General features: G+C 43.6%; 1 protein-coding gene and 1 long non-coding RNA gene across 42 annotated transcripts in view; one reads left to right on the forward strand and one right to left on the reverse strand.

Annotated features, from left to right (window-relative positions):
• The window catches only part of LOC107129614 (uncharacterized), a 487,674-nt gene extending 471,894 nt beyond the window's left edge, over nucleotides 1-15,780 (reverse strand). For 21 of the 41 annotated variants that reach the window (XR_012434172.1, XR_012434185.1, XR_012434184.1 and 18 more), the window contains exons 1-2: nucleotides 13,313-13,513; nucleotides 11,064-11,316 (exon numbers count right to left, since the gene is read on the reverse strand). Coding sequence is in view for 10 of the 41 variants with exons in the window: in XM_074038799.1 (XP_073894900.1) it covers nucleotides 13,313-13,662 (350 nt within the window). In the remaining 31 variants the exon portion in view is untranslated. Of the gene's footprint in view, nucleotides 1-11,063; nucleotides 11,317-13,312; nucleotides 13,694-14,173; nucleotides 14,664-15,636 lie in introns of those variants that run through there. The other 20 variants (XM_074038805.1, XM_074038807.1, XM_074038804.1 and 17 more) reach the window with 5 other exon arrangements.
• On the forward strand, nucleotides 13,989-16,074 carry LOC135970693 (uncharacterized). Its single transcript, XR_010586520.2, has 2 exons — nucleotides 13,989-14,288; nucleotides 15,062-16,074. It is a non-coding gene; the product is annotated as an uncharacterized lncRNA (long non-coding RNA).
• The last annotated feature ends 9,664 nt before the right edge of the window (nucleotides 16,075-25,738 follow it).

Here is a 25,738-nt window from a genome sequence, read left to right on the forward strand (position 1 = left end):
GCCGAGGCAGGAGAATTGCTGGAACTCAGGAGGCGGAGGTTGCAGTGAGCCAAGATTGCGCCACTGTACTCCAGCCTGGGTGACAAGAGCGAAACTCTGTCTCAAAAAAAAACCTTAAATTTCTCTTCTTGGTTTTTCTTATTTCTAAAATGAAATAGTCTACAATGAGAGAACTATTGGAGTTGTTTGGGCTAAAAAAAAATAGTCATGGCCTGGCTTGGTAGCTCACACCTGTAATCTCAGCACTTTGAGAGCTGAAGCAGGCAGATTGCTGTCGCTTGAGCCTAGGAGTGCGCGACCATCCTGGGCAACACGGTGAAACTGCATCTCTACAAAAAAATACAAAAATTAGCTGAGCATGGTGGTGTATGCCTGTAGTCCCAGCTACTCTGGGAGGCTGAGATGGTAGAATCACCTAAGCCAGGGAAGTAGAGGCTGCAGTGAACTGTAATCGCACCACTGCAGTCCAGCCTAGGCCACAGTGATTTTGTCTCAAGAAAAAAAAAAAAAAAAAAAAAAAAGACACTATGTAATCCAAAATATTAGTATTAAAACCACAGTTTCAAAGTTCTATCACAGTCTGTAACGATACCGACTCAAATTTGAAGAAAAAATGGAAACTCATCCCATTAATTTAAGAGAAGTGTCACAGAAATCCATTTCAAACACTATTTCCCCCCACAACGATCTGAAGCTATGCATAAATTATTGGAATTCTCTATCCATGCATTCCAATTATACAACTTTTTGCTTCAGATATTCAGGGACTTCTAAGCATGAATTGCTTAAGACCATATAACTCTACTTATCATAAACATGTTGACCCGCATGTTCTGGACTTTCCAAGAGAGGGTGTGATAGCGTATCAATATCCCCCCACATAGTAGATTTACCTATCCTTATGCATGTGTACCTCCCAATAAAATACATTTACACAAGAATAAGGTAAGACTATGAAAATACAGTCTTTTTTTATTCCATCCAAGCCCAAATAATTTTTCTCAAGTTGCTGCCAAGTTGCTGCCAAGTTGCCCAACACTTAACCTTGTCTAAATATCTTTCTACATCTTAAGCCAAGGATTTGGTGGCTGTTAACTTACACTTAACCAAGATTATGAAAAACTGTTGCTGGGATGCTGGAAGAATTACATGTTGCCTCACAGAAAAGGAATGCTGGGGCTTAGCAACTGCCTACGGAGTCACTTACCAAAGCTGTGCTTGTTTTGCCATTTGTTTGGACAGGTTACGTTTCAGAAACTCTTTTAATTTTTATTTATTTATTTTGTAGAGATGGGGTATCACTAGGTTGCCCAGGCTGCTCTGGAACTCCTGGCCTCAAGTGATCCTCCCACCTCAGCTTCCCAAAGTGCTGGGATTACACACATGGGCCACCATGCCTGGCCTCAGAAACTCCTAATATGTTAGTCATAGAATACCTCAATAACCTAACTTCCACCAGAGTGGATTGTTTCCATTAGAGTTTGTAACTTCTAAAATCATGATTGTGGCTGGGCGCGGTGGCTCACACCTGTAATCCCAGCACTTTGGGAGGCTGAGGAGAGCGGATCAACTGAGGTCAGGAGTTCAAGATCAGCCTGGCCAAAATAGTGAAATCTTGTCTCTACTAAAAATACAAAAAATGAGCCAGGCGTGGTGGCGGATGCCTGTAATCCCAGCTACTCGGGAGGCTGAGGCAGGGGAATGGCTTGAACCCGGGAGGCAGAGGTTGCAGTGAGCGGAGATGGCACCATTGCACTCTAGCCTGGCCAACAAGAGCGAAACTCCATCTCGAAAAGAAAAGAAAAGAAGAAGTTGAATATAAATTACCATACAATCCACAATTCAACTCCTAGGTATCTACACCCAAGAGAAATAAAAACAGGTGTCCACACAAAGACTTTTTCTTTTTTTGAGACAGAGTATCATTCTGTTGCCCAGGCTGGAGGGCAGTGGCGTCATCACAGCTCACTGCAGCCTCGACCTCCCGGGCTCTGGTAACCCTCCCACTGCAGCTTCCTGGATAGCTGGGACTACAGGCATGTGCCACCACATCCACCTAATTTATTGTATTTTTGGTAGAGATGAGGTTTCACCATGTTGCCCAGGCTGGTCTCGAACTCCTGGGCTCAAGCAATCCACGAGCCTCAGCCTCCCAAAGTGCTAGGATTACCAGCATGAGCCACCATGCCCAGCCAATGCAAACAGTTATGCACATATGCTCATAGAAGTATTATTCATAGTAGCTACAAAAATGGAAACAACTCACATATCCATCACCTGGTGACTAGACAGGCAAAATGTGGTGTGTCCACATGACGGAGCACTACACAGCAATGAAAAGGATCAAACTACTGATACATGCTATGACACAGACTGACCTCATAAACTTTATGGTGAGCAAAAGAAGCCAGACAAAAAGGCCATTAATGGTAAGATTCCACCTCCATAAACTGTTCTGAAAATGTAGATGTATATAGAGATAGAAACTAGTGGTTTCCTGTGACCAGTGGGTGGGAATAGAAATTGATCACAGTGGACAGAAGGGATCTTTAAGGAATGATAGAAAGTTCTGGAAATGGTGAAAGTAGTACAATTCTGTAAGTCTCCCCACACCAAAAATCATCAAATTGTATACTTAAACGTGTGCGTGTGTGTGCACATGTGTGTATTAAAGACAAATATTCTTTAAGGTGGCTCATGCCTGAAATCCCAGCACTTTGGGAGGCTGAGGCGGGTGGATCACGAGGTCAGGAGTTCAAGATCAGCCTGGCCAAGATGGTGAAACCCTGTCTCTACTAAAAATACAAAAATTAGCTGGGCGTGGTGGCAGGTGCCTGTAACCCCAGCTACTCAGGAGGCTGAGGCAGAAAATTACTTGAACCCAGGAGGCGGAGGCTGCAGTGAGCTGAGTTCATGCCACTGCACTCCAGCCTGCGCAGGACAGAGCAAGACTCTAACTCAAAAAAAAAAGACAAACATTCACCCTTTCTTTCCTAGGTCCAGGTTACCAGCTGACCAGGAACCATGATGTTACTGATCTGCTAAATTAGCCAGTCGTGGAACAGCTCTACTCTGAATTCCTTCGAGGTGAAACAAAAAAAGAACGAAATAAAGAACAAAAGAAAGAGAGAAAGAGAGAGAGAAAGAGAGAGAGAAGGAAGGAAGGAAGGGAAGGGGAGGGAAGGGGAGGGGAGGGGAGGGGAGGGGAAGGCAGGGGAGGGGAGTGAAGGGAAGGGAAGGGAAGAGGAAAGGAAAAATCCTTACTTTTTAGGCCACCGTTAGTTGACTATTTTCTTACTTGAGGCCAAATACATCCTGATTGATATAAACTAGACATGGAGTCACCCTATTCAGTGGTATACGATCCAGACACACATACAATTTTGGAGGAAAAATCGAGTTTTGAAAATGTGCATCTGTGGCTGGGCACAGTGGCTCACTCCCATAATCCCAGCACTTTGGGAGGCCAAGGTAGGCTGATTACCTGAGGTCAGGAATTTGAGACCAGCCTGGCCAACATGGTGAAACCCTGTCTCTACTAAAAATAAAACAAAAAAAAAAAAACAAAAAAAAAAAGGCAGGAGAATCTCTTGAGCCCAGGAGATGGAGGTTGCAGTGAGCCGAGATTCGTGCCACTGCATTACAGCTTGGGCAAGACTCTGTCTCAAAAAAAAAAAAAAAAAAAGAAAAATGTGTGGTAATGTACTTACGTTCAAACATTTCTAATTAGGTTTATAACTTTTGGGCTCTGAGGTACATTAAAATGGTACATCGAATTGTGCTGTTAAAATTCCATTTTAGGCCGGGAGTGGTGGCTCAGGCCTGTAATCCTAGCCCTTTGGGAGGCCCAGGCAGGCAGAACACCTGAGGTCAGGGGTTCAAGACCAGCCTGGCCAACATGGCAAAACCTTGTCTTTACTACAAATACAAAAATTAGCCAGGCGTGGCAGGGAGCGGTGACTCACGCCTATAATCCCAGCACTTTGGGAGGCCAAGGCAGGCGGATCACAAGGTCAAGAGATCAAGACCATCCTGGCTAACACCATCTCTAATAAAAAATACAGAAAACCAGCTGGGCGTGGTGGTGGGTGCCTGCAGTCCCAGCTATTCAGGAGGCTGTGGCAGGAGAATTGCTTGAACCTGGGAGGCTGAGGTTGCAGTGAGCTGAGATCACACCATTTCACTTCAGCCTGGGTGACAGAGTGAGACTCTATCTCAAAAAAAACAAAACAAAACAAAACAAAAACTGGCCGGGCACGGTGGCTCATGCCTGTAATCCCAGCACATTGGGAGGCCGAGGTGGGTGGATCACGAGGTCAGGAGTTCAAGACCAGCCTGGCCAACATAGTGAAACCTCATCTCTACTAAAAATGGAAAAATTAGCTGGGCATGGTGGCAAGCGCCTGTAATCCCAGCTACTTGGGAGGCTAAGGCAGGAGAATCGCTTGAACCAGGGAGGTGGAGGTTGCAGTGAGCTGAGATCATGCCACTGCACTCCAGCCTGGGCGACAGAGTTTGCACGTGTGTGTATTAAAGACAAATATTTGGCCGGGCAAGGTGGCTCGATTCTAGATTGTGAATCTAGAAATCCTACTTGGTCCATTTTTTTTCTCCTTCATTCTTTTAAGTAATACTTATTTGGTACTTTCTGTGTGCATGTGCCAGGCATTGTTTTAACCATCAAGGAGACAGAAGAGAACAAAATTAATTCAAGTCCCTGCAGGCTTACAGCTTTTACTAGGGACGGTAAAATATGTTTAAAAGGAGCAACTATTAACACTATTGAGAAGAATAAAGCAGAAAGGAGAAGATTTTTTTCTCAAAAAGAAAGAAAGAAAGAAAAAAAAAACCCTTTTTTAATTGTAATGTGAACCAGCACTTGTCACTCAGCCTAGCTCCCACCTACTCCCCTGCAGGGTCAGTAGGTATGAAATGGCTGGAACATCCCAAACACATTACAGATTCCATATTGGTTCATCCCTCCATGTTTCTGCACACCACGGTTTCCAAGCCTAAAACGTTCCTTTCTTTGACTGTCTCTCAAAATGCTACGTATCTTTTAAATCCCAACTCAAGAAAGTCTTCCCTTACCCGATAAACAATCACTCCCTCCTCTACTTTAATTCTATGCTTTGTATACACCACCATTATCACCTCTATCAAATAATATTGGAATTGATTTCATTACTGCTATCTCCCCTACTGTGAAAGGCAAAGGGTTTCAAGTTAAAAGGCAGTTCTACCTTATATGTGTGCGACTCTGTATAAGTCATGTTACTTCTGAGTCTCGATTTCTTCTTCTGTGACATAAACACAGATATTATCCCATCTCTCTTAGACTACTAATGAGGCTTAAGTAAGATAATATATGTGAAAGTATTTTTATCAATTATAAAGTACTGACAAATTTTAGTTTGAATAGATGGGATTTTTTAAAGGTATTTAATGGACCACACGATGTAGGAAAAAGATGTGATCTCTCCATTCTGTTGAAACGGCTCTAGTGAAGACTCCCAGTGAGCACTGACCTCCAAAATGCCTAAACCCACAGATCTATTCTCAGTGCTCATCTTCCTCCTTCAGCATCACTTGACACAGATGGTCTTGCCTTCCTCCTGGAAACACTTCCTTCCCTGGGCTTTCACCCCAGCGGAACTCCCTTTTCATTATTACTGCTTCCTGCCCACTTCTAAATCTGGAAGACCTTAAAGCTCAGTACCTAGACCTCTTGTCTTTCTATACTCACTCCTAGGTAATTCCAGCCAGTCTCCTGGCTTTAAATAGCACTTAATTTCTTACAACTCACAAATCTGTCTCTACACTTCTCTGAAAACCAGACCTGTTTATCAAATTGCCAGAATGCTTAAAAAGTATCTTAATTATGGCCAGGTGCGGTGGCTCATGCCTGTAATCTCAGCACTTTGGGAGGCCAAGTCGGGTGGATCACCTAAGGTCAGGAGTTCAAGACCAGCCTGTTCAACATGGTGAAACCCCATCTCTAATAACAAAGAAAAATTAGCCAGGCTTGGTGGCAGGTGCCTGTAATCCCAGCTACACAGGAGACTGAGGCAGGAGAATCACTGGAATCTGGGTGGCAGAGGTTGCAGTGAACCAAGATGGTGCCACTGCACTCCAGCCTGGGCAACAGAGCGAAACTCCATCTCAAAAAAAAAAAAAATTTTTTTAATTGCACCCAAACTGAACTCCTGGTATCCTATGCCCCAAGCCTGATTCTCATCTCAGTTATTAGCTATCTGGTCCTTCTGCGAGTTCAGGACAAAAATCTCAGACTCATACTCCACTCCTCTCTTTGTCTCATACTTCCCATCCAACCCACCAGAAAAACTTTAATACCAAAATATATTCAGACTTCAACTCCTTTTCACTACCTCTATATTACTTTTACCCTGTTACCAAGTCAATATCACCTCTCATTGGGATAACCGAAACAGCTTCCTAAATGGTGTCCCCGTTTCTGCCCCTGCCCACTCCTTTCACCTGGTCTCAACCCACCAGCCAGAGTTATCCTGTTACAGCAGAGCATTCATCCTTTAAAACGTTTCAATAACATCCCACATCCCTCGGTATAAAATCCTAAGCCTTTACCATGGCCTTCAAGGCTCCTTGGCACCTACCCACCATATTCCTCTTTCCTCTCCTACCACTGTCCCCATTGCTCACTCTACTCCAGCCACTGCACCCTCCTTGCTTTCTCTGAATACATCAGACACTTGTCGTTTCCTCTGCCTGCACGCTCTTCTCCTGAGCATCACGTAGGCCATTCCCTCACTTTCTTCAAATTCATCCTCACATGTCACCTTCTCCATGAGGTCATCCCCCACTATCCATCTGAAGTTTGCAACTCTCTCCCCTTCTACTCTTTATTCCTCCTTTCTGCTTTATTCTTCTCAATAGTAATAGTTGCTCCTTTTAAACATATATTTTACCGTCACTAGTAAAAGCTCTAAGCCTGCAGGGACTTGAATTAATTTTGTTTTTTTCTGTCTCCTTGATGGTTAAAACAATGCCTGGCATAAGAAAGTACTAAATAAGTATTACTTAAAAGAATGAATGAGAAAAAAAATGAACCAAGTAGGCTTTCTAGATTCATAAAAAACATACTTCTAAATACCTTTATCTTTAACAATAATGGGCAGAACTATAATCAAAGTTCTTAGAAATGGACGAAATTTTAAAATTAGCAAATTTGGCTGGGCACGGTGGCTCATGCCTGTAATCCCAGCACACTGGGAGACCAAGGTAGGTGGATCACAAGGTCAGGAGTTCAAAACCAGCCTGGCCAATATGGTGAAACCCTATCTCTACTAAAAATACAAAAAAATTAGCCAGGCCTGGTGGCAGGCACCTGTAGTCCTAGCTACTCCTACTCGGGAGGCTGAGGCAGGCGAATCGCTTGAACCTGGGAGGCGGAGGTTGCAGTGAGCTCAGATTGCGCCACTGCACTCCAGCCTGGGTAACAGAGTGAGGCTCCAACTCAAAAAAAAAATCAGCAAATTTGAAGCCACAAAGGAGAAATCAAAGTAAATTTGGGAACACAAATAAGTACCAAAAGAAACTTATAGCAAATAAATGAGTAGAAATGGTTCTCAGAATACAACTAAATATGCACCTCCTTGATTTAATATAAAAGCCAAAGTTAAGGCCGGGCACAGTGGCTCACGCCTGTAATACCAGCAGTTTAGGAGGCCGAGGCGGGTGGATCACCTAAGGTAGGGGGTTTGAGACCAGCCTGACCAACATGGAGAAACACACTAAAAACACAAAAATTAGCCTGGCATGGTGGTGCATGCCTGTAAGCCCAGCTACTCAGGAGGCTGAGGCAGGAAAATCACTTGAACCCGGAAGGCAGAGGTTGCGGTGAGCCAAGATGGCACCATTGCACTCCAGCCTGGGCAACAAAGCAAAACTCCGTCTCAAAAAAAAAAAAAAGAAACAAAGTTAAATAAATGCTTTTGATTTACTTATGAGATGCTTAGCATGCATTATATTCATTATTTTTAGAAGGCATAGCTGAATATTTAGGTTTTCTTTCTGTGTAAGTTTATTGTGAACACCATGGTCGACTGTTCTAGGTTCAGTAATTCAAACTGATCCAAGTGAATGGGCAGTTTTAAATAACCAAGACTATAAAATCTGATATCTATAGTAAAGTTTTTAAGTATATTTGGTTATCACTTCAAACATTAACAATATATAGACATTTTTAAATGAATGTATTATTTTAAACGCTGTAATTACAAAGTATTATATTAGTAGTTGCTATACTGATGATGCATAATCTGCTAATTAAAATGAATGCTTTCAACAAACAGAAAATTTCGGAAACATATTTTAAAAAGGATCTTTTCCTATTTTAATACTGATTAATTCCATATTTTTATTCTTAACATTATTATATCTAGGCAAATATCTGCAAGTAAATTACAAATGAGAAGTAATACCTTAACATTCCTACCTGAAACTTCCTAAAGATAAAATGAATATACTCTTCCTTGAACTAAATAATCACTCAGAAGGCAATGCATATTGCTATATTACAGACCTAGAAAATGAAAATCCATGACTTGAGACTTCATTTCAAAATGAAATGCCATGCTTCTAAGTGCTATTTATATTAACTATAAGTTTTTTATTTAACTAAAGACCATTCTATAAAATTAGTAATAGAAAATGTGCTACAGTTCTTGATTTCCACATCAAGAAACCACTGAGTCATCACTTTATATTTTAGCTGAAAAGTGAATAAACACGAGTTTTTAAACCATATCTAAATCATTGATAGCACTGAAAATAGAGAATTTCAGTAAGCCAATTATAGAAAGTCACTATTATCTCAATCTACAGATATTTCAGTTAGAAAATGTAAGGGTCACATACTCCAAGGTGAGCCATGACCTTCAGAAATATACTCATGCATAGTACAACTTAATAAATGCTTGTTGGAGTAAATTTATCTGCATTCAACTGGATATAAGATTTGAATTAAATATAGTTTTACAGAAAAACATTTAAACACATACAAAGTTCTGTCCAAATTGACTTTGAATATTTCAGTGAATATTTGGTTAATGTGGCTTGAAACTTGTAAGGCAGACAACAAAGGAAGTTTGAAGTATTAAAACATCACTAAGTCATTATGAAAGCAAGTAACAGTACTTTTTATTACGTTTACAGATGCCTAGCCCTGTTTTTTCCTACATCTATGCTTTTTAAAAAAACATGACAACCACCCTATGAGATAAGTGTTAGGATACACACATTGCAAATGAGGATATTAGGAGCCATGAAAATCCAGTAACCTGGAGGAGGTATCATAGTTAGTAATTGCCTAGGCTATGATTCGAACTCAGGTCTGTTTTACTCCAAAGTCTCTTTCTAAATCTCTGATCTCAACTCTGGGTGGCTATTATAACAAATTCAAACATATTCACTTCAGATATTTGTAGGTAAAACCCTTGTCGGGAAATAATACTGTACTTTCCACCTCCAAAATAATATTCCAGCAGATAAACTTTTATTGAGAACGTTTAAGGAAATCTGAAATTTCCATACAGCACACTTAGTTGAGAGTATACTTTACAGAAATTTTAAAGCATGTTTCTTGAACTAATCCTATCTGAGCTAAGCAGTCAAACAAAATAATTGTAATTAATTCTCATTAAGTTTATCACGCCGAGGCCAGGCACATGGCTCACGCCTGTAATCCCAGCACTTTGGGAGGCCGAGGCGGGCAGATCACCTGAGGTCAGGAGTTTGACACCAGCCTGGCCAACATGGCAAAACCCGGTTTCTACTAAAAGTACAAAAAGTAGCCAGGCATGGTGGTGGGCACCTATAATCCCAGCTACTCAGGAGGCTGAGGCAGAAGAATTCCTTCAACCTGGGAGGCAGAGGTTGCAGTGAGCCGAGATTGCACCACTGCACTTCAGGCTGGGCAACAAGAGCGAGACTCCGTCTCAAAAAAAAAAAAAAAAGTTTATTATGCCGTTAACTCTATTGTTCAATGATGTAAAAGAAACTTTACAAGAGAGGATGTATCTTATTTATAGAAGCAAGCAACAAATCATAGAATCTTAAAAGATTTGAAAAATCTTTTAAGTTATTTAACTTAACCTTCATTTTATTGGTAATAAACAGAAGCCCAGGAAGGTTAAGTAGCTTATTTATGTTTACACAACTAGAAAGAAGCAAATTGTAATGTTACTTTTTTACTCATAACAAGATAAAAATATTTCCAATTCCCAGTTAATTTATTTGACCAGACCACAGAAAGAAAGTTCTTACTTTCCATCGCAAAGTCACTTAAACAAGGATTGTAAATACCGTATCAAAATTAACTTTTTATATTACCAACAGTAGTTATGTGAATTTTTAACTACTTTCTCACAGAGGTGAACAAAAACTAATCGTAAGACTTAAAAGAAGGAATAGAAGACTCTTATGACCACTATAAAAACTTGATGTACACCATAAAGATCAAACAAATTTACGGGCTCTGTTATTACAAACTCAAGGTTTTCATTTTGAGATAACTTATTACAAACTCAAGGTTTTCATTTGGAGTCAATTTTATATTGACTCCCAGTCATTAGACATTTATTTTGGGCCATTTTTGGATTTTGTTTACCAAAATGAAGTGTCAAAATGAAGAAAAATAATGGTAACGCAAACCACATAAGCTCTGCTAACACAGAACTTACAAATATCTACTGCGATATTTAAGAAGCAAATCAATCATAAAGTAGGATATTTGCCTACTGGATGCATCAACATTACAAAATTTCCTTAGTGACCATATAATCTGCATTCATTATGTGTGCTAATCTTGAAGAACACATGGTAAAATTAATAAAATTCCATCACAAGTACCCAAATCATCATCCTAAATAAGAAAGGATCTACAGAAAACAGTTTAAAACAAGGAAGTCCAAAGTCATAAATCACTCTGATCACACAGCGGCTCAAAATAACTAGTCAAATCTCTAGGTATAAACCCCAGACCAAAAATGAAGTCCTCATAGAGTATCTAAAAAGCAACATACCTTTTTTACGGTGGAGAATTCCCAGAGATCAAATTGTAATCCATATAGAAAAGGTATCACCAAAACTTCCAATGATTTAACTGTTCAGTAACTCCAGATGAATCCAGGAATGATTTGACCTTGTATTGGTACTTCCATATTGTTGGCTGATAGAAAGATCCAGTAAGAACAACGCAGAAGGAAGGAGGTCAGTGCTAGGAAGTACTCCAGCAAATGCATGATGCTTTATAGATGCTGATAATAGTAATTACACCTATACAATTGAAATTAATTAAAGTTAGCTTCCAAGTTATTCTGCCTCCTCACTTTCTAAAAGGAAGTAATTGTTGCAATAATATATTTCAGTCTTTGATACGAAAACTCAAAACTACGTAGTTCTAGCAGTTGAATCATTTCTAGGTACAAGTCTTCCGTAGTAACTACTGTATACAGAATCAAAAGTTGAAGAAGCTAAAAGACAATGTTTGGGTGTTTCCTGAAGTTATTGACAGTGCATGCAGTTTGATGTTTCATTTGTCTCGTCAAAAGTAAGTCCAAGGGAGTGAGGAAAGCCTCTAGCACTTGGGAATATACGAGAGAAGAAAGTGGAGAAGGCAATAAACTATCTTGGCATTAGAAATGATCTCACAAAACATACCTGAAGATAATAATCTTTAGGTTATTCTGCATGTAGAATTCCAAAAGCCTATTCTGCATATTCCTAATATTTATATATCACCTCAGATAGCGCATACATTTGCCCACTTTCAACAAACCCCCAACTTCAGTCTCCAAAATGCTTTTCCTTTTTTTTTTTTTTTTTTTTTTGAGACAGAGCCTGGCTCTGTCACCCAGGCTGGAGTGCAATGGCATGATCTCAGCTCATTGCAACCTCAGCCTCCTGGATTCAAGCGATTCTCCTGCCTCAGCCTCCCAAGTAGCCGGGACTATAGGCACGCACCGCTACGCCCAGCTAATTTTTGTATTGTTAGCGGAGAAGGGGTTTCGCCATGTTGGCCAGGCTGGTCTCGAACTCCTGACCTCAAGAGATCCACCCGTCTCGGCCTCCCAAAGTGCTGGGATTACAGTGAGCCACCGCGCCCGGCCCCCAAAATGCTTTTTCTACAAACCAATTGACAGTATGGGATAAACAACTCCTGTATAAAATGGAAAAGCGATGGGAGAAATTGTACCTAAACTGGCAATGTTTACTAGGTGTTGAGTGTTCCCCTCATTCGAGCATGACCCAACCTAGAAACATTCCGAAGTTAAGCTACTTAGGAAACAAAGTTAGGGCGTCTTCTTTAGCCTATGAAGACGGAGTGGTCTGCGCTGCCTCTTCACCCCGCAGAAGCAGTAACAGCCATCCCTCTTTTGGGCGGGCGTGGCAGATAGAAACAAAAGGTTAAAACACAAAAGGCGGGGCGGAAGGCTGGGTCAGAGGAGCTTCTGGGGCTCACGTTCTGCTTTCTATTCAAACACGTTGAAATGGGGTTGGGGGCGGGGGTGATGGAAAGTGAGAGAGGTGAGGACGGTTCCCAAGGATAGCCTGGGTTATTCCGGGTGGATCGTGAAATTGAAAGGGGCGAACGGGATGGCTCTAACTAGTGGTCCAGGCCCCATCCCCTCCATCCCTGCATCTCTGACAGTCTGGAACCTGTGGCTTCCTCCACCCCTCTCAGCCCCGAAGAAAACTTTCTGAACTCTTAGATCTGTTTGTTGTAAACCTCTCCTTGACCGCTAACACAAGGGTCCAATCCCCTCCAACCCAAACCTTTCTTCCTTCCATTGTTGCACCGTTTTTATATTGTGCGTGGTATCTACAGAGCGCTCTGCAGACAGCTAACTTATACAAACGACCCCCATATCCATATCGCTTTCTTTTGCATGACCAAAGTCAGGGTTAGGGTGGGGACGAGGCTGGACTTGCCCCTCTCAATTTCTGCATATTCATCCCTACAAGAGTGCAGCTGGAAGAAAGCGAGGCAATACTCCCTCACCCCACCCTTTTGATACCCTCCTCCCCATCCCCCCAGCCCCTCATATAAAGAAGCACATGAGATAAATGCCTACTTGGCTTTTGCCTATTAAAAATAAACAAATGAAACAATTGCGCGAGTTCTTTAAAGAACAAAAGGGAGGGGAATAGGGAAAGGAGGTACAATTTACCAGCCAAACTTTGCCACTGAGCTACTCCTCTGCCCTCCGAAGGGCGGGGAGCGGGGCGAGTTGAGGGGAGAGAGGTAAACAGGACAACAGTCCCCACTCACCTTCTTCCCCACTTCGTCGCACTTTTAAGGGACATTTCCCCCTCTGCAGTCCGCGAGGCGTTTGGACACTTTTTCCTGGCCTGACAGCAGAGAAAGTCGCGGCGGCAAAGTTGCGAGAGGGAGATACCCCGGCGTCCGGGGAGAGGGGAGGAAAGAGAGTTCATCAGAGTTCCCCCTTTTGTTCCAAGTCCCGGAGCAGACAAAGAGGCGGCGAGCGGCGGCAGGTTTCTCCCTCTCACCCCTTCTTCCTCTCTCCCTCCCCTCCCTCCCCGCCCCCTCCCTCTCCCCGCATCTCCCGCCCGGCTCGGGAACCTCCGAGGCGAGCTGGGGCTGCTCGGTCCCCAGTTCATCGCAACTCTGCCCGGACCGTCTCCTCCCACTGCCTGGCTCGAAACTTTTCCCGGGAGATGCCAGCCCTGGCCCCCTCCGCACCGCGCACAAGTCTGGGGCGGTGGGCAGGGGATCTCCAAAATCATTGTTTCCCGGAGATGCACCTCTTTGTTTGCACTTTCCCTGCCAATCAATGTGAACCATTCACTTGGGCATCGAGTTTCTGCCCGTTTTTCGTCATCCCAAGAGACAAAATGCAAAGGGTAGGGGGTCAACCCTAGATAAAGGCGCTTACACAATCAGAGGTGGGGCGCAGGATAGGCTCTTCATCCTCCTTCGTCCTCTCGGATTCACCCTCCTCCACCCAACACACAGAACAACTCTAAGGGGCTCCAAGTGTTAGGAAATTCTCCTCACCCACCCTTCCCCACCTACCCCCACCCACGCTGTCCCTCTGGAGAACCCTCTAATTGGCAGGACAAAGGCCAGCTCGGGGTTCGGCCGGGGCCTCCATCCATCCCTCGGGGCTACCTGTTGCTGTAGGCGCAGCGCAACTCGGTCCAGGGGCTCCAAGGAAGGATTCCCAGCTCCAGCATCGTGCCCACCTTCTCAGGCCCCGAACTTCCCCTAATCTCAAACTGCGAAGGTAAGGCTCTCAGGACGATCAGGCTCCCTCCGACCCTAGAGCCAGGCGCTGCTCACTCGTCCTCTTCCCTACACCATATCCTCGTGCTCACCCCAAAGATATGAGTCGGGGTCCCAGACCGCCTCCTCATCCTCTACCCCCTGCCGCGACACGTCCCGGCCGAGCATCCCCTCTTCCCTTCCCCTCCCCCACTGCCTTGTCCCGGACAAATCAGGTGTCTCGGACCAGGGACAGCTTCTGACCCTTCCCCAGGTCCTTTGCTGTCATCCTCAACCTCTAGAATTGGGATCCCATCCAAATGGTCCCCCACCCCTCGACCCTGATCCCAACTTCGGGCCACAGCACTGGCTCGCTGAGTGACTCAGAGCAGCACTCGTTTTCCTTCTAGGTTCACTAGAATTGAAGAAAAAGAAAGCAGGGAGGCGGGGGAAATGGGAGAGAGTGGGGGCCCGCATGGGGAAGCAATTTCTAGGGCAAAAGAAAAAAACATTCCCATGCCAACACCCACCCTCTAGTTGGTATCCAGCCTGTCGCGCACCTTTGCTTCCACCCTCTTTCCTTTCTCCCCATCCCAGACTTGGGATCTTTTCGGGTTGATGAAGTTTGGGGGTAGAGGGATGAGGCAGACGGAAGCTTGGGGACCTGGGGGCTACGTCCTGGGTAGGCTTGCGGGGGGAGGGGCATTCAGGGGAGGGCTCCCGCTGGGTCCGGAATGTCGTGGCGGTAGGTCCCTGCACCCGCCCGGCGACTCCTTGCCAAGGTCTCTCCTCCAGAGCAGAACAAAGACGCCGCGAGGAGAGCTTCTGTCCTCGCCTCCCCCGCCCAGCGCTTCACTCGCACCAGCCCACGCCGCTCTCGGAAACTTTACAGCCAACTTCCCCTAGAGTTCGTGCGCGCGGCGAAGGGGGCCAGAAGGAGAAACCGGGACAATTGCATCCCAGGACCAGAGATGCCCTCTTCCCCGTCCCCTCCCGGACAGGGAGCACCACCTCTTGCGCCACCCGTCCCGGCCCGCGAGCTGGGCGACCCCCGGTGCCAGGGCGAGCGGAGCACGCGCTTTCCCCAGCTCCTTAAGGGAATGATGTTTCTTTAGTTTGGACGCGTACAGTGCTGGGCAGTGGGGTCAGAGGAAAGAGGTGGCCAAGAGATAAAGAAGCGGCCGCCGGCAACGCGCAGGGCCGCGGCTCTGGCCGCTGAGGCCCAGGGCGCAGGAAGCGCACGGGTGTGAGCCGCGCCCGTCGGGCCGGGTTCCTGAGCGTCCCGTTCCGCCCTCGGATCCCAGGGAGCAGCCGTGAGGCAGGACTCAGGGCCCGCCTGGGCGGGCCTCCTGGAGCGTCGGCCTCCTCACCTGCAGGGAGCCTCGACACCTGCGCCGTCGCCTCGCGGAGCCCTGGGTCTCTCGGGCAGTCAGTCGGCTACTGGAAGCTCAGGAACCTCATCTTAGGCGAGGAATCTTGAACGCACCACAACCAACCACAAAGAGAAAACAGCCCCCACCCACTCCTGTCTGGCACATTTTCCTCTTTGTTTAATTATGTTGACTTCCAGAATTCTCTTTTTAGGAGAAGCCTACCCTCCCCGAGACAAAACCTTTCCTTCTCTTATCCTCAGGGATCTGCGTGGAAAATAATGAAAAGTCAGTACTTTGAGACAATTCCATTCTGCTGCCTCTCGAAAATCCAGGTTATAGGGTAAATCAACCAAGATAGGGTTTTTGACTTCGAAATAACACCCAATACTCCACTTACTAAGCAGAGCTATTAAAGCATTACCGATCCTTTGAAAATGTTTACTGTTTGTTTCTCTCTTTTTTCAGGGAATGAAGAATAAGGGTCATTTGCTAGGTGCAAAAGTCAATATGGCCTTAAGAAGGCTTTCTTCCTGCTGCCTGTCTTTATGAAATATTGCTCTCAGAGCTGTTTGAAGTATCTCTCTTTCCCAACCTGCTGGTGAACTAACTGATTTCTTCCTGGAATCTTGGTCTTCCACCCATCAGAGCTCCATCTCTGTAATAAAGCCGGCTGCTGGGACAATGTATGAGCTGTACACTCCTACCTTTTAAAGCATACCATCTTTTTCTCAGATGTCACCAGAGCTTTAATATGTTTTTAAAGAGTTAATTAACATCATCTAGGCTCAAAGATGGATATAGCAGAGCATATAAGCCAGGTATCTTTTCTGTACTAACAGGGTTGGGGCTCCAACAGTATGTCATGGGCTTCCTACTGGCAGGCCAATGGCATCTTACTCTTCCCTCTCTGCTTCCCCATTCAAGGGCTTCCTCTGGCTGCCAGACCCCACTTTGCCAGTGCAGAGGGGCAAGCCAGAGGAGCCAAGCAGTTAATTCCTCTCAGAGCAGCCCTCAACCAATCAAAGATTGGTTTTGAGGCCAGGCATGGTGGCTTACAACTGTAATCCCAACACTTTACAAGGCAGGTGGATCGTTTGAGGGCAGGAGTTTGAGACCAGCCTGGCCCACATGGTGAAATCTTGTATCTACTAAAACATACAAAAATTAGTGGGGCGTGGTGGTATGTGCCTGTAAACCCAGCTACTCAAGAGGCTGAGACAGGAGAATTGCTTGAACCCATGAGGTGGTGATTGCAGTGAGCCTAGATAGTGCCACTGCACTCCAGACTGGGCAACAAACTAACACAACGTCTCAAAAAAAAAAAGAAAAAAAAAAGATGTTGACATAAAAATACTCCAGCTTCCCACTGAGCTTAGGACTACGGTAAATTGTACTCTAGTCTCCCAAAGGTGCCCAACTTTTGAGGTTCAGGTACACACAGCAGTAACCTCCCCTTTAGGGAACAGTGTTACCTGCCTGCTATCCTTCCTTCCTTCCTGGTTTCCCTACTTAATTCCTTACTCTCTTCCCCACCAATGCTTTCCAGGATCACATCCCAAATAGATTACAATACTTGCCCTCAAATCCTACCCTTTGGGTCAGTTTCTGGGGAAACACAACCTAAGAAACCTCTTATATATGTTCCTTCTAAAGGGAGGACTCTGTTCTATTTGGAGAATGAAGTTACGATATCCGATTTTCTCTAAAAAAGACGTTATTTCAGTAATGAGAAATGTTTTGAGTTAACTAGTTCATTTTCTATGTAATAGTTTAAAATTAGATAGCATACTAATATGAAAGAAATATATTAAGTAGCAATAAGTAGAATCATATGTCATATGTGAAAGTTTTGCACATAGAGTCATTAGATAAACAGAAGCTCCATAAGTCTAATGCTGGCAATCAGCAATGCAACAGGAATACCGTTAGAATCACACTGCTGAAAAAATTAGTCAGAAGTAACATAGCTTTTGATTGAATCCCCCACGAGAGTGAAGAAGTATGATAAACATTTCCCATACTATATGACCAGTGAGAGATCCCACAGTGTCTTTCTGCAAACTTCTTATAGCACTAATTGGCCAACTACTTAATGCAATATTTTTTCTTTTTTTTTTTTTTTTTTACTCTGTTGCCCAGGCTGGAGTGCAGTGGCGCCATCTTGGCTCACTGCAAGCTCCGCCTCCTGGATTCAAGCAATTCTCCTGCCTCAGCCTCCTGAGTAGCTGGGATTACAGGCGTGCAGCACCACGCCCGGCTAATTTTTGTGTTTTTATTAGAGATGGGGTTTCACCATGTTGGTCAGGCTGGTCTCGAATTCCTGACCTCAGGTGATCCACCCGCCTCGGCCTCCCAAAGTGTTGTGATTACAGGCGTGAGCCACCTCGCCCGGCCGCAACATTTTTTCATAGGTGTGAAATGATATATTAAATATCCTCTTAGCCACCATTACGAATAGGTCATCAACTGTTCACATAATTATAGGTGCTTAATGCTGTTCCTAGCTCCAGAATTTTCTTTCTTAGGTTGCTTTCACCTCTGTTTTTCTGAAGTTATCACTGTAGTAGTCATCAGTGCTATTCAGCAAATTTTTCTCTCTTTCTGGCTACATGGTAGAATGCAATTCCCTGCCTATCCTGGGTCAGATGTGGCCACATGATTTGTCCTGGCCAATGAAATGCGAGCATGAACTATGTTTGTCTCTTCCAGGTGGAAACTTTTAAGATTTTGGTGTATGATTTTGACATGCCCCTTTTCCATCTGCTACAGTGCTGGATAGGGATGCTGATTTAGCCTGGGTACCAAACTGAGTACCCACCAGTCAACCCTCAGTGGTCATTTAGTGTGAACAAAAAAATGAAATTTTCTTATCACAAACCACTGAAATTTTAGGGTTGTTCATAATCGTAGCCTAACCTGGTTGATTCTCACTTGTTCAGACACTCTCAGTCATTTATCTTTGCCAAGTTACATGTATGGTTTCCTTATGGGTTTTAGATCTTGGAAAGTTTACTCAGAAGCCCACATGAACTTCCCACAGTATTCTCTAGGATTTCAAGTTTAACGGTACTGTGCAGGGTAAATTGTTTTCTTTATGAAATATTAGTTTATCTTGTTAAAAAAGACTATCAACCAATTAATAAGAAAGGACTGAGGTCGGGCATGGTGGCTCATGCATGTAATCCCAGCATTTTGGGAGGCTGAGGAGGCAGATCACTTGAGCTAAAGTGTTCAAGACCATCCTGGCCAACATGACAAAACCAGTCTCTATTAAAAATATAAACATTTTTAATTTTTACTAAAAATACTCTACTAAAAATATAATATATATACATCTCTACTAAAAATATAAAAATTAGCCAGGCGTGGTGGTGTGCACCTGCAATCCCAGCTACTCAGGAGGCTGAGGCAGGAGAATCGCTTGAACCTGGGAGGCGGAGGTTGCAGTGAGCCGAGGTTGCGCCATTGCACTCCAGCCTGGGCAAGAGTGAGACTCCGTCTCAAAATAAATAAATAAATAAATAAATAAATAAATGTAAGACTCCATCTCAAAATAAATAAATACAAAAATTATCTGGGCGTGGTGGCACGCACCTGTAATCCCAGCTACTAAGGAGGCTGAGGCCTGAGAATTGCTTGAACCCAGGAGGTGGAGGTTGCAGTGAGCTGAGATCGCACTACTGCACTACAGCCTGGAGGACTGAATGAAATTGTTTCTCAAAAAAAAAAAAAAAAAAAGAAAGAAAGAAAAAGAAAAAAGAAACAGGCCGGGCATGGTGGCTTATGCCTGTAATCCCAGCACTTTGGGAGGCTGAGGCAAGCAGATCATGAGGTCAGGAGTTCAAGACGAGCCTGGCCAAAATAATGAAGCCCTGTCTCTACTAAAAACACTAAAATTAGCTGGATGTGGTGGCACGCGCCTGTAGTCCCAGGTATTGAGGAGGCTGAGGCAGGAGAATCACTTGAATCCAGGAGGCGGGGGTTGCAGTGAGCCGAGACCACACCATTGCACTCCAGTCTGAGTGACAAGAGTGAGACTACATCTGAAAAAAAAAAAAAACATAAAAACAAAAAACAAAAATTAAAAAGAAAGAAAGAAAGGGGTAGGATTTTTCAGACTTTGGTATATTTCGTTTTTGTATCTGTCCACAGAGATAATCAACTCTCCTTAGTCTTTATGGTTGGCTTACCAATTTTCAGGGCTTTTTTGACTAGCACTGGGAACTCAGCAAGTCTTCATCCTACTTTGTTTTAAACTATATTTCTTTAGACAAGTCATTGGTTTTATTTACCTGCTGAAACTGAGAAGTAATTACCTACTTCATAGGGTTGTTATGAGGATTAAATGAGATACTTAACTAAAGTGCTTAATCTAGAAGTGACATACAGTAACAGCTACCATTCAGTTTCAAATACTCCACGGCTTGCCTAACAATTTTCCTGCAGTCAGAAACATTACTGAGGAGAGCTGCCTGTTCTGAAATGTTTTTCATTTTCTTGGTTCCAAGCAATGATCATTTTATTGCAGAAATATTTTTAAGAATAATGAACAGTCCATCTTTTTCCTTTCCCAAAAGGTATCTAGAAGACTGAAATCCTGTTTTTTTCTAAGTCCAGATTGTTGGTTTTTCCTTGTACACTGGTTGTTTTTACTATATTATTCTAATTACTTTCATTTCTTAGGGTAAAATCTAAGCTTCATAGCATACCGAGGCCCTCCTGCTATGGCTTTCTCTTTACCCCTCCCTCAATCTTTAATTTCCATCAATCTCTGACTCACACTGCACTCTGATAATGCTAAACTGCTTGTAGCAATACTGTGGCAGTCCTACGTGCTTTTACTCACATTATTCTCTCTGATGACATTTATCGTACCTTTCTCCTGTTTCTAATTCTTATTCACCTTTCAGATCCTTTTAAGCCCTCATTTCCTAAGGGAAGCCTTTCTAGAACCCCCCAAGTTAGACTAAGTGTCCCTCCTCGGTGGTCACATTGCAGATCTCTATCCTCTCAGGAGATAGAATTTTTTATTAAGAGTGTGAATTTTTCAGTCACCTGCTTGGTGTGCAGAATCTGGCTTGCTTTGTGCTCATAATCAGATTGCTTTTTTTTTTTTCTTTTATGAGACAGAGTCTTGCTCTGTCACCCAGGCTGGAGTGCAGTGGTGCAATCTCGGTTCACTGCAACCTCCACCTCCCGGTTCAAGAGATTCTCATTCATGCCTCAGCCTCCCAAGCAGCTGAGATGACAGGCATGTGCCACCACACCCAGCAATTTTTTTTTTTTTTGTATTTTTTATAGATATAGGATTTCACCATGTTGGCCAGGCTGGTCTCCAACTCCTGGCCTCAAGTGATCCACCTGCCTCAGTCTCCCGAAGTGTTGAGATTACAGGTGTGAGCTACTGCACCTGGCCTACTTCAGCATTTTGAACCTCTGCTACCATGTGTAAAACAACATATCACCACCTGCATCATAAGACTGTAAAGAAAAAAAAAAAAAAGACTGTAAAGATAAAATGTCATCCAAAATGTAAAGTGCTTACCAGATAAACCTGACAAGTAAAAACAGCTGACATTTATTGAGTTCTATCGTTTAGAAAGAAAGTTAAAGCAGTGAGATAGTAGATGGTAAATTTCCTTTTGATTCTCAGCTATAAAGGTCTGGAACTTCTGTAAATGATCTTCCTTAAGGATGATGGGCATTGAAAATAAAAGCTACACAAATTCTCAAGAGACCTCTGATCTACATAAGTTACACCAGAAACTAGACTTCTGAATCAGCAGCACTACTTTTTTTCTTTCTTTTTTTTTTTTTTTTTTTTTTTTTTTGTTTGAGACAGGGTCTTGTTCTGTTGCCCAGGCTGGAGTGTAGTGGTGTGATCTCAGCTCACTGCAGACTTGACCTCCCAGGCTAAAGCAATCCTCCCACCTCAGCCTCCTGAGTAGCTGGGACTATAGGCGAGTGCCACCATGCCCAGACGGTTTTTTTTGTATTTTTTGTAGAGACAGGGTTTCACCATATTGCCCAGGCTGGTTTTGAACTCCTGAGCTCAAGCGATGTGCCCAACTCGGCCCCCGCAAAGTGCTGGGATTACAAGCTTGAGCCACCACGCCCGGCCAGTATCTTTCATATATAGATTGAAATATTTCTTCCTACAGATGTTTATTTCCTTTCCTCCCCAGCACCTTTGCAGTCCTGCTTTTGCACTCCCAGATCCTATCAGATAACTTTCCTAACATTTGTGCTGTTATAATATACACTTCATGTGGAATCAGTTTTCTATCCATTATAGAGCTTTCTCTGAAAACCTTGGCATTAGTTAGATGAATGGGTGGTACCTTTTTCAGTAAAAAGTACATCACAGCTTCTGATTACAAACTCATGTTCTTGGATGATCACCCTATGTAGATACAAAGCAGTCTTCAGGCTAACATGATTATGCAGGAGAAATATTTTTAACTTCCTGGGAGAAAAAAAGATCCTGATCCTATTCTAATGATGCTAAATGGTATTATTTGGGGGTTCCACTCCTGGCTTTCTGTTGCCTAACATTTATCCCTTATACCTGACTTAGAGATTCTTTACCCCAAAGGCAGTAGAATTGAATGGAAATACTCTTACCCGTTTTCTTTTGATTCTGCATTATATTTGTGCTCCAAAATTCACGTAACTTTGCCATGACTTTTTATTTTTCCTATAGAAATACTTGTTTGAGATGATAACAGCCTTAAACAAGAATAGAACTGGTGAATATTTTGTTTTGTAGAGAGAGGTATTATTAGACTTTCTCCTCTGGGCTAAAACAAAACACAAAAAGCTCAAGGTTATCCTAGGCATAAAAGCTTCTCAGAGAGGCATTTTTATTATAGCTTTGACTTACTCAATCTGGGAAGCCTATCACCCATAGACACAACTGAGAAGCATAAGGGATAAACAAGGTGGCTTTTCCCCCAGCCACCTGCTTTCTATCCCGTGCTTTCTAATGTAATGCCCTGTGTATGAATAATTACACTGATCACACTTTCTCTACCTATTTGGAATAGGCAATCTTGTATATTTGCATGGGTTATTGCCTGCTCTATATACTCAGTTTTGATATTTACTTTTCCTTCTGGTTTATGTAAATCTCATATGAGGTTTCCTTCAGTTTTGTAGTAGTTTTTTCTCTCTTTATTTGTTACATTTGCTTTTTATTTGCTGGCAAGCTGAGTCCTCAGAAAAAGAGCTAGAAACAAACCCCTGAATCCAGAACACAGGCAGGGACTCTGATAACAGACCTTCCCAGCCTGGCTCACAGGTGGTCAGATCTTCATCTTTGGGGAATACGCAAGGGCCATCATCCTATTTAAACTAGGGCAAAGAGGCAACCATTTGTCTTCTCCTTCAGAGCCAGCAATTTTTCCATGTAATAAATGACTTCATTCTGCAGCTGGAATTACAGAGGTTAAATTTGCAGCTAAGTATAATCCTTTACCTGTTGCAGCGGCTTCCAGAGGCTTCTCTCATTTATTAGCAAAAAAATATCACTTTGAGTCAACAACAGAAGTGGGTATGTGCTCAGACAAAATTGTTAAGAATGTGGGTGAGAGCCTGATATGGAAAAATACAAATTATTAATCCAAAAGTATTTCTATAGTTTTTCTCCTAACTTGCTTTATTGATTTATTCCTTTATTTATTTATGTTGAGATGTAGTCTCGCTCTGTCGCCCAGGCTGGAGTACAGTGGCGTGATCTCAGCCCACTGTAACCTCTGCCTCCCAGGTTCAAGTGATTCTCGTGCTTCAGCCTCCCACATAGCTCGGATTACAAGTGTGCACTACTACGCCCAACTAATTTTTGTATTTTTAATAGAGATGGGGTTTCGCCATGTTGGCCAGGCTGGTCTTGAACTCCTGAATTCAAGTGATCTGCCTGCCTTGGCCTCCCAAAGTGCTGGGATTATAGGCGTAAGCCACCACACCCAGCCTCTCCCGGCTTTAAAATGAAGTAATAAGACAATTAGCAATAATTTTTGGTGTCTCAATGTACAGTTTCTCTCCAAGAACAATCCTTGGTCCTTTTCTCTTCTTATTCTTCACCTGTCTATCCAAGCCAATTGCATCCAATGTGGCCCTGAGTGCTGATGACTCCGGTCTCTGTACCTCCAGCCCAAGTTATTCTTTCTTGAAACAAACACTTGTAACTGCAACTACCCACTCCATGTTTCCAGCACATGTCTCACAGATATCGCACACTTAACATATCTTAAACGGATCTTGTCAGCGATTTTTCTTTTCTTTTTTTTTTTTTTTTTTTGAGACAGAGTCTCACTCTGTCACCCAGGCCCAGGCTGGAGTGCAATGGTGCAATCTCGGCTCACTGCAACCTCTGCCTCCTGGTTTCAAGTAATTCTCATTGCCTCAGCCTACCAGGTAGCTGGGATTACAGCCGGCTAATTTTTGTATTTTTAGTAGAGACAAGGGTTTCACCATGTTGTCCAGGATGGTCTCAAATCCCTGACCTCAAGTGATCCGCCCACCTCAGCCTCCCAAAGTGCTGGGATTACAGGCGTGAGCCACTTCCCCTGGCCAGCATTTTTCCAACATCAGAAACCCTCCCCCACAATCTTTATTCTTCTTAGCAGTACTACCATCTAACCTGTAAGAGAACAAAAAATGTGGGAGCTACCCTGTGCTCTCCACTCTCCCCTCCCTGCCCTGGCCATTGCCTACATCAGCAAAGAATCCTCCCTTTCATTTCATTTCCTTAGCATCGCTGATATCCTTCCCCACCTACCCTCTAACTACTTAGTTCAGGTCCTCATCCTCTTTTACCTAAACAATTGTAATGGTTTCTGGACTGAATGTTTGTGTACCCCCCAAGTTCATATGTTGAAGCCTGTATTAGGGTTCTTCAGAAGGACAGAACGAATAGGATAGATGGATATATGAAAGCTTGGTAGGAGTTATTATGAAATTATTTTAGGCAGATAGAGAGGAAAAGGGGTCCTTGTAAAGTTTTCATTTTTAAAGCTGCTCCCGAAACGTTTCTTGTCTAGCTGGAAAGTCCGGGCTCTTAGAGCCAGGCCAGCAACCTTTGATATGCAAATGTAGGCCATTAGAAACTGGGTCCACCCAAACATGGCGATTCTTGCAGCCTCCTTGCCCTTGCCCGGACATGTGCCTGGCAACATGGCCACCCCCAGGTTTCCCCACGTGTGCAAAACATCATGGCTGCCTGCATTTGCATATTAACAGAATAGGGTGGGAGGGCCGGTTTTGTCGCTGGCTACCTGAATGACATGCCTGGTCAAAGCAATCCCCTGAGCCCCATGCAAGTCAAACATTGCCTCCTCCAGCCTCTTCATATACCTGACTGGTATCCGTGGCACACAGGGTCTCCTCTCTCTGCTTTGGAGCCCCCCTTCCTCTGTTTGTGTATGGTGGAGCTTCTTCCATCTTCTCCCTTCCTTCTTGCCTATTAAACTCTCTGCTCCTTAAAACCACTCCACGTGTATCCGTGTCATTTTATCTAATCCCACTCAAGACGAAGAACCCTGGTGTTCCTCCACTCATTGGAGTCGAATCAAAAGGGTTTTTATTAAGGAGAATTGACTCACCATCACAGAGTGAAGGAGTCCCACAATAGGCCTTCTGCAAGCTAAGGACCAAGGAAGCCAGTAGTGGCTCCATCCAAGTCCCAAAGCCTCAAAAGTAGGGAAGCTGACAGTGCAGCTTTCAGTCTGTGGCTGAAGACCAGAGAGCTCCTGGCAAACCACTAGTGTAGGTCCAAGAGTCCAAAGGCCAAAGAACTCAGGGTCTGACATTCTAGGACAGGAAGCATCCAGCATGGGAGAAAGACGAAAGCTGGAAGACTCAGCAAGCCAGCTTATTCCACCTTTTCCTGTCTGCTTTTTTAGTTGTGCTGGGTGCCAATTGGATGGTGCCCACTCACACTAAGGGTGGGTCTTCCACTCCCAGTCCATTGACTCAAATGTTAAACTCCTCTGGTAACACCCTCACAAACACACCCAGGAACAATACTTTGCATCTTTCAATCCAGTCAAGTTGACACTTAATATTAACCATCAAAATCCCTAACCCCTAGTGTGACTAT

Source organism: Macaca fascicularis, chromosome 4 (genome assembly GCF_037993035.2).
Source record: "Macaca fascicularis isolate 582-1 chromosome 4, T2T-MFA8v1.1".
In the NCBI taxonomy this organism is placed as follows: domain Eukaryota; kingdom Metazoa; phylum Chordata; class Mammalia; order Primates; family Cercopithecidae; genus Macaca; species Macaca fascicularis.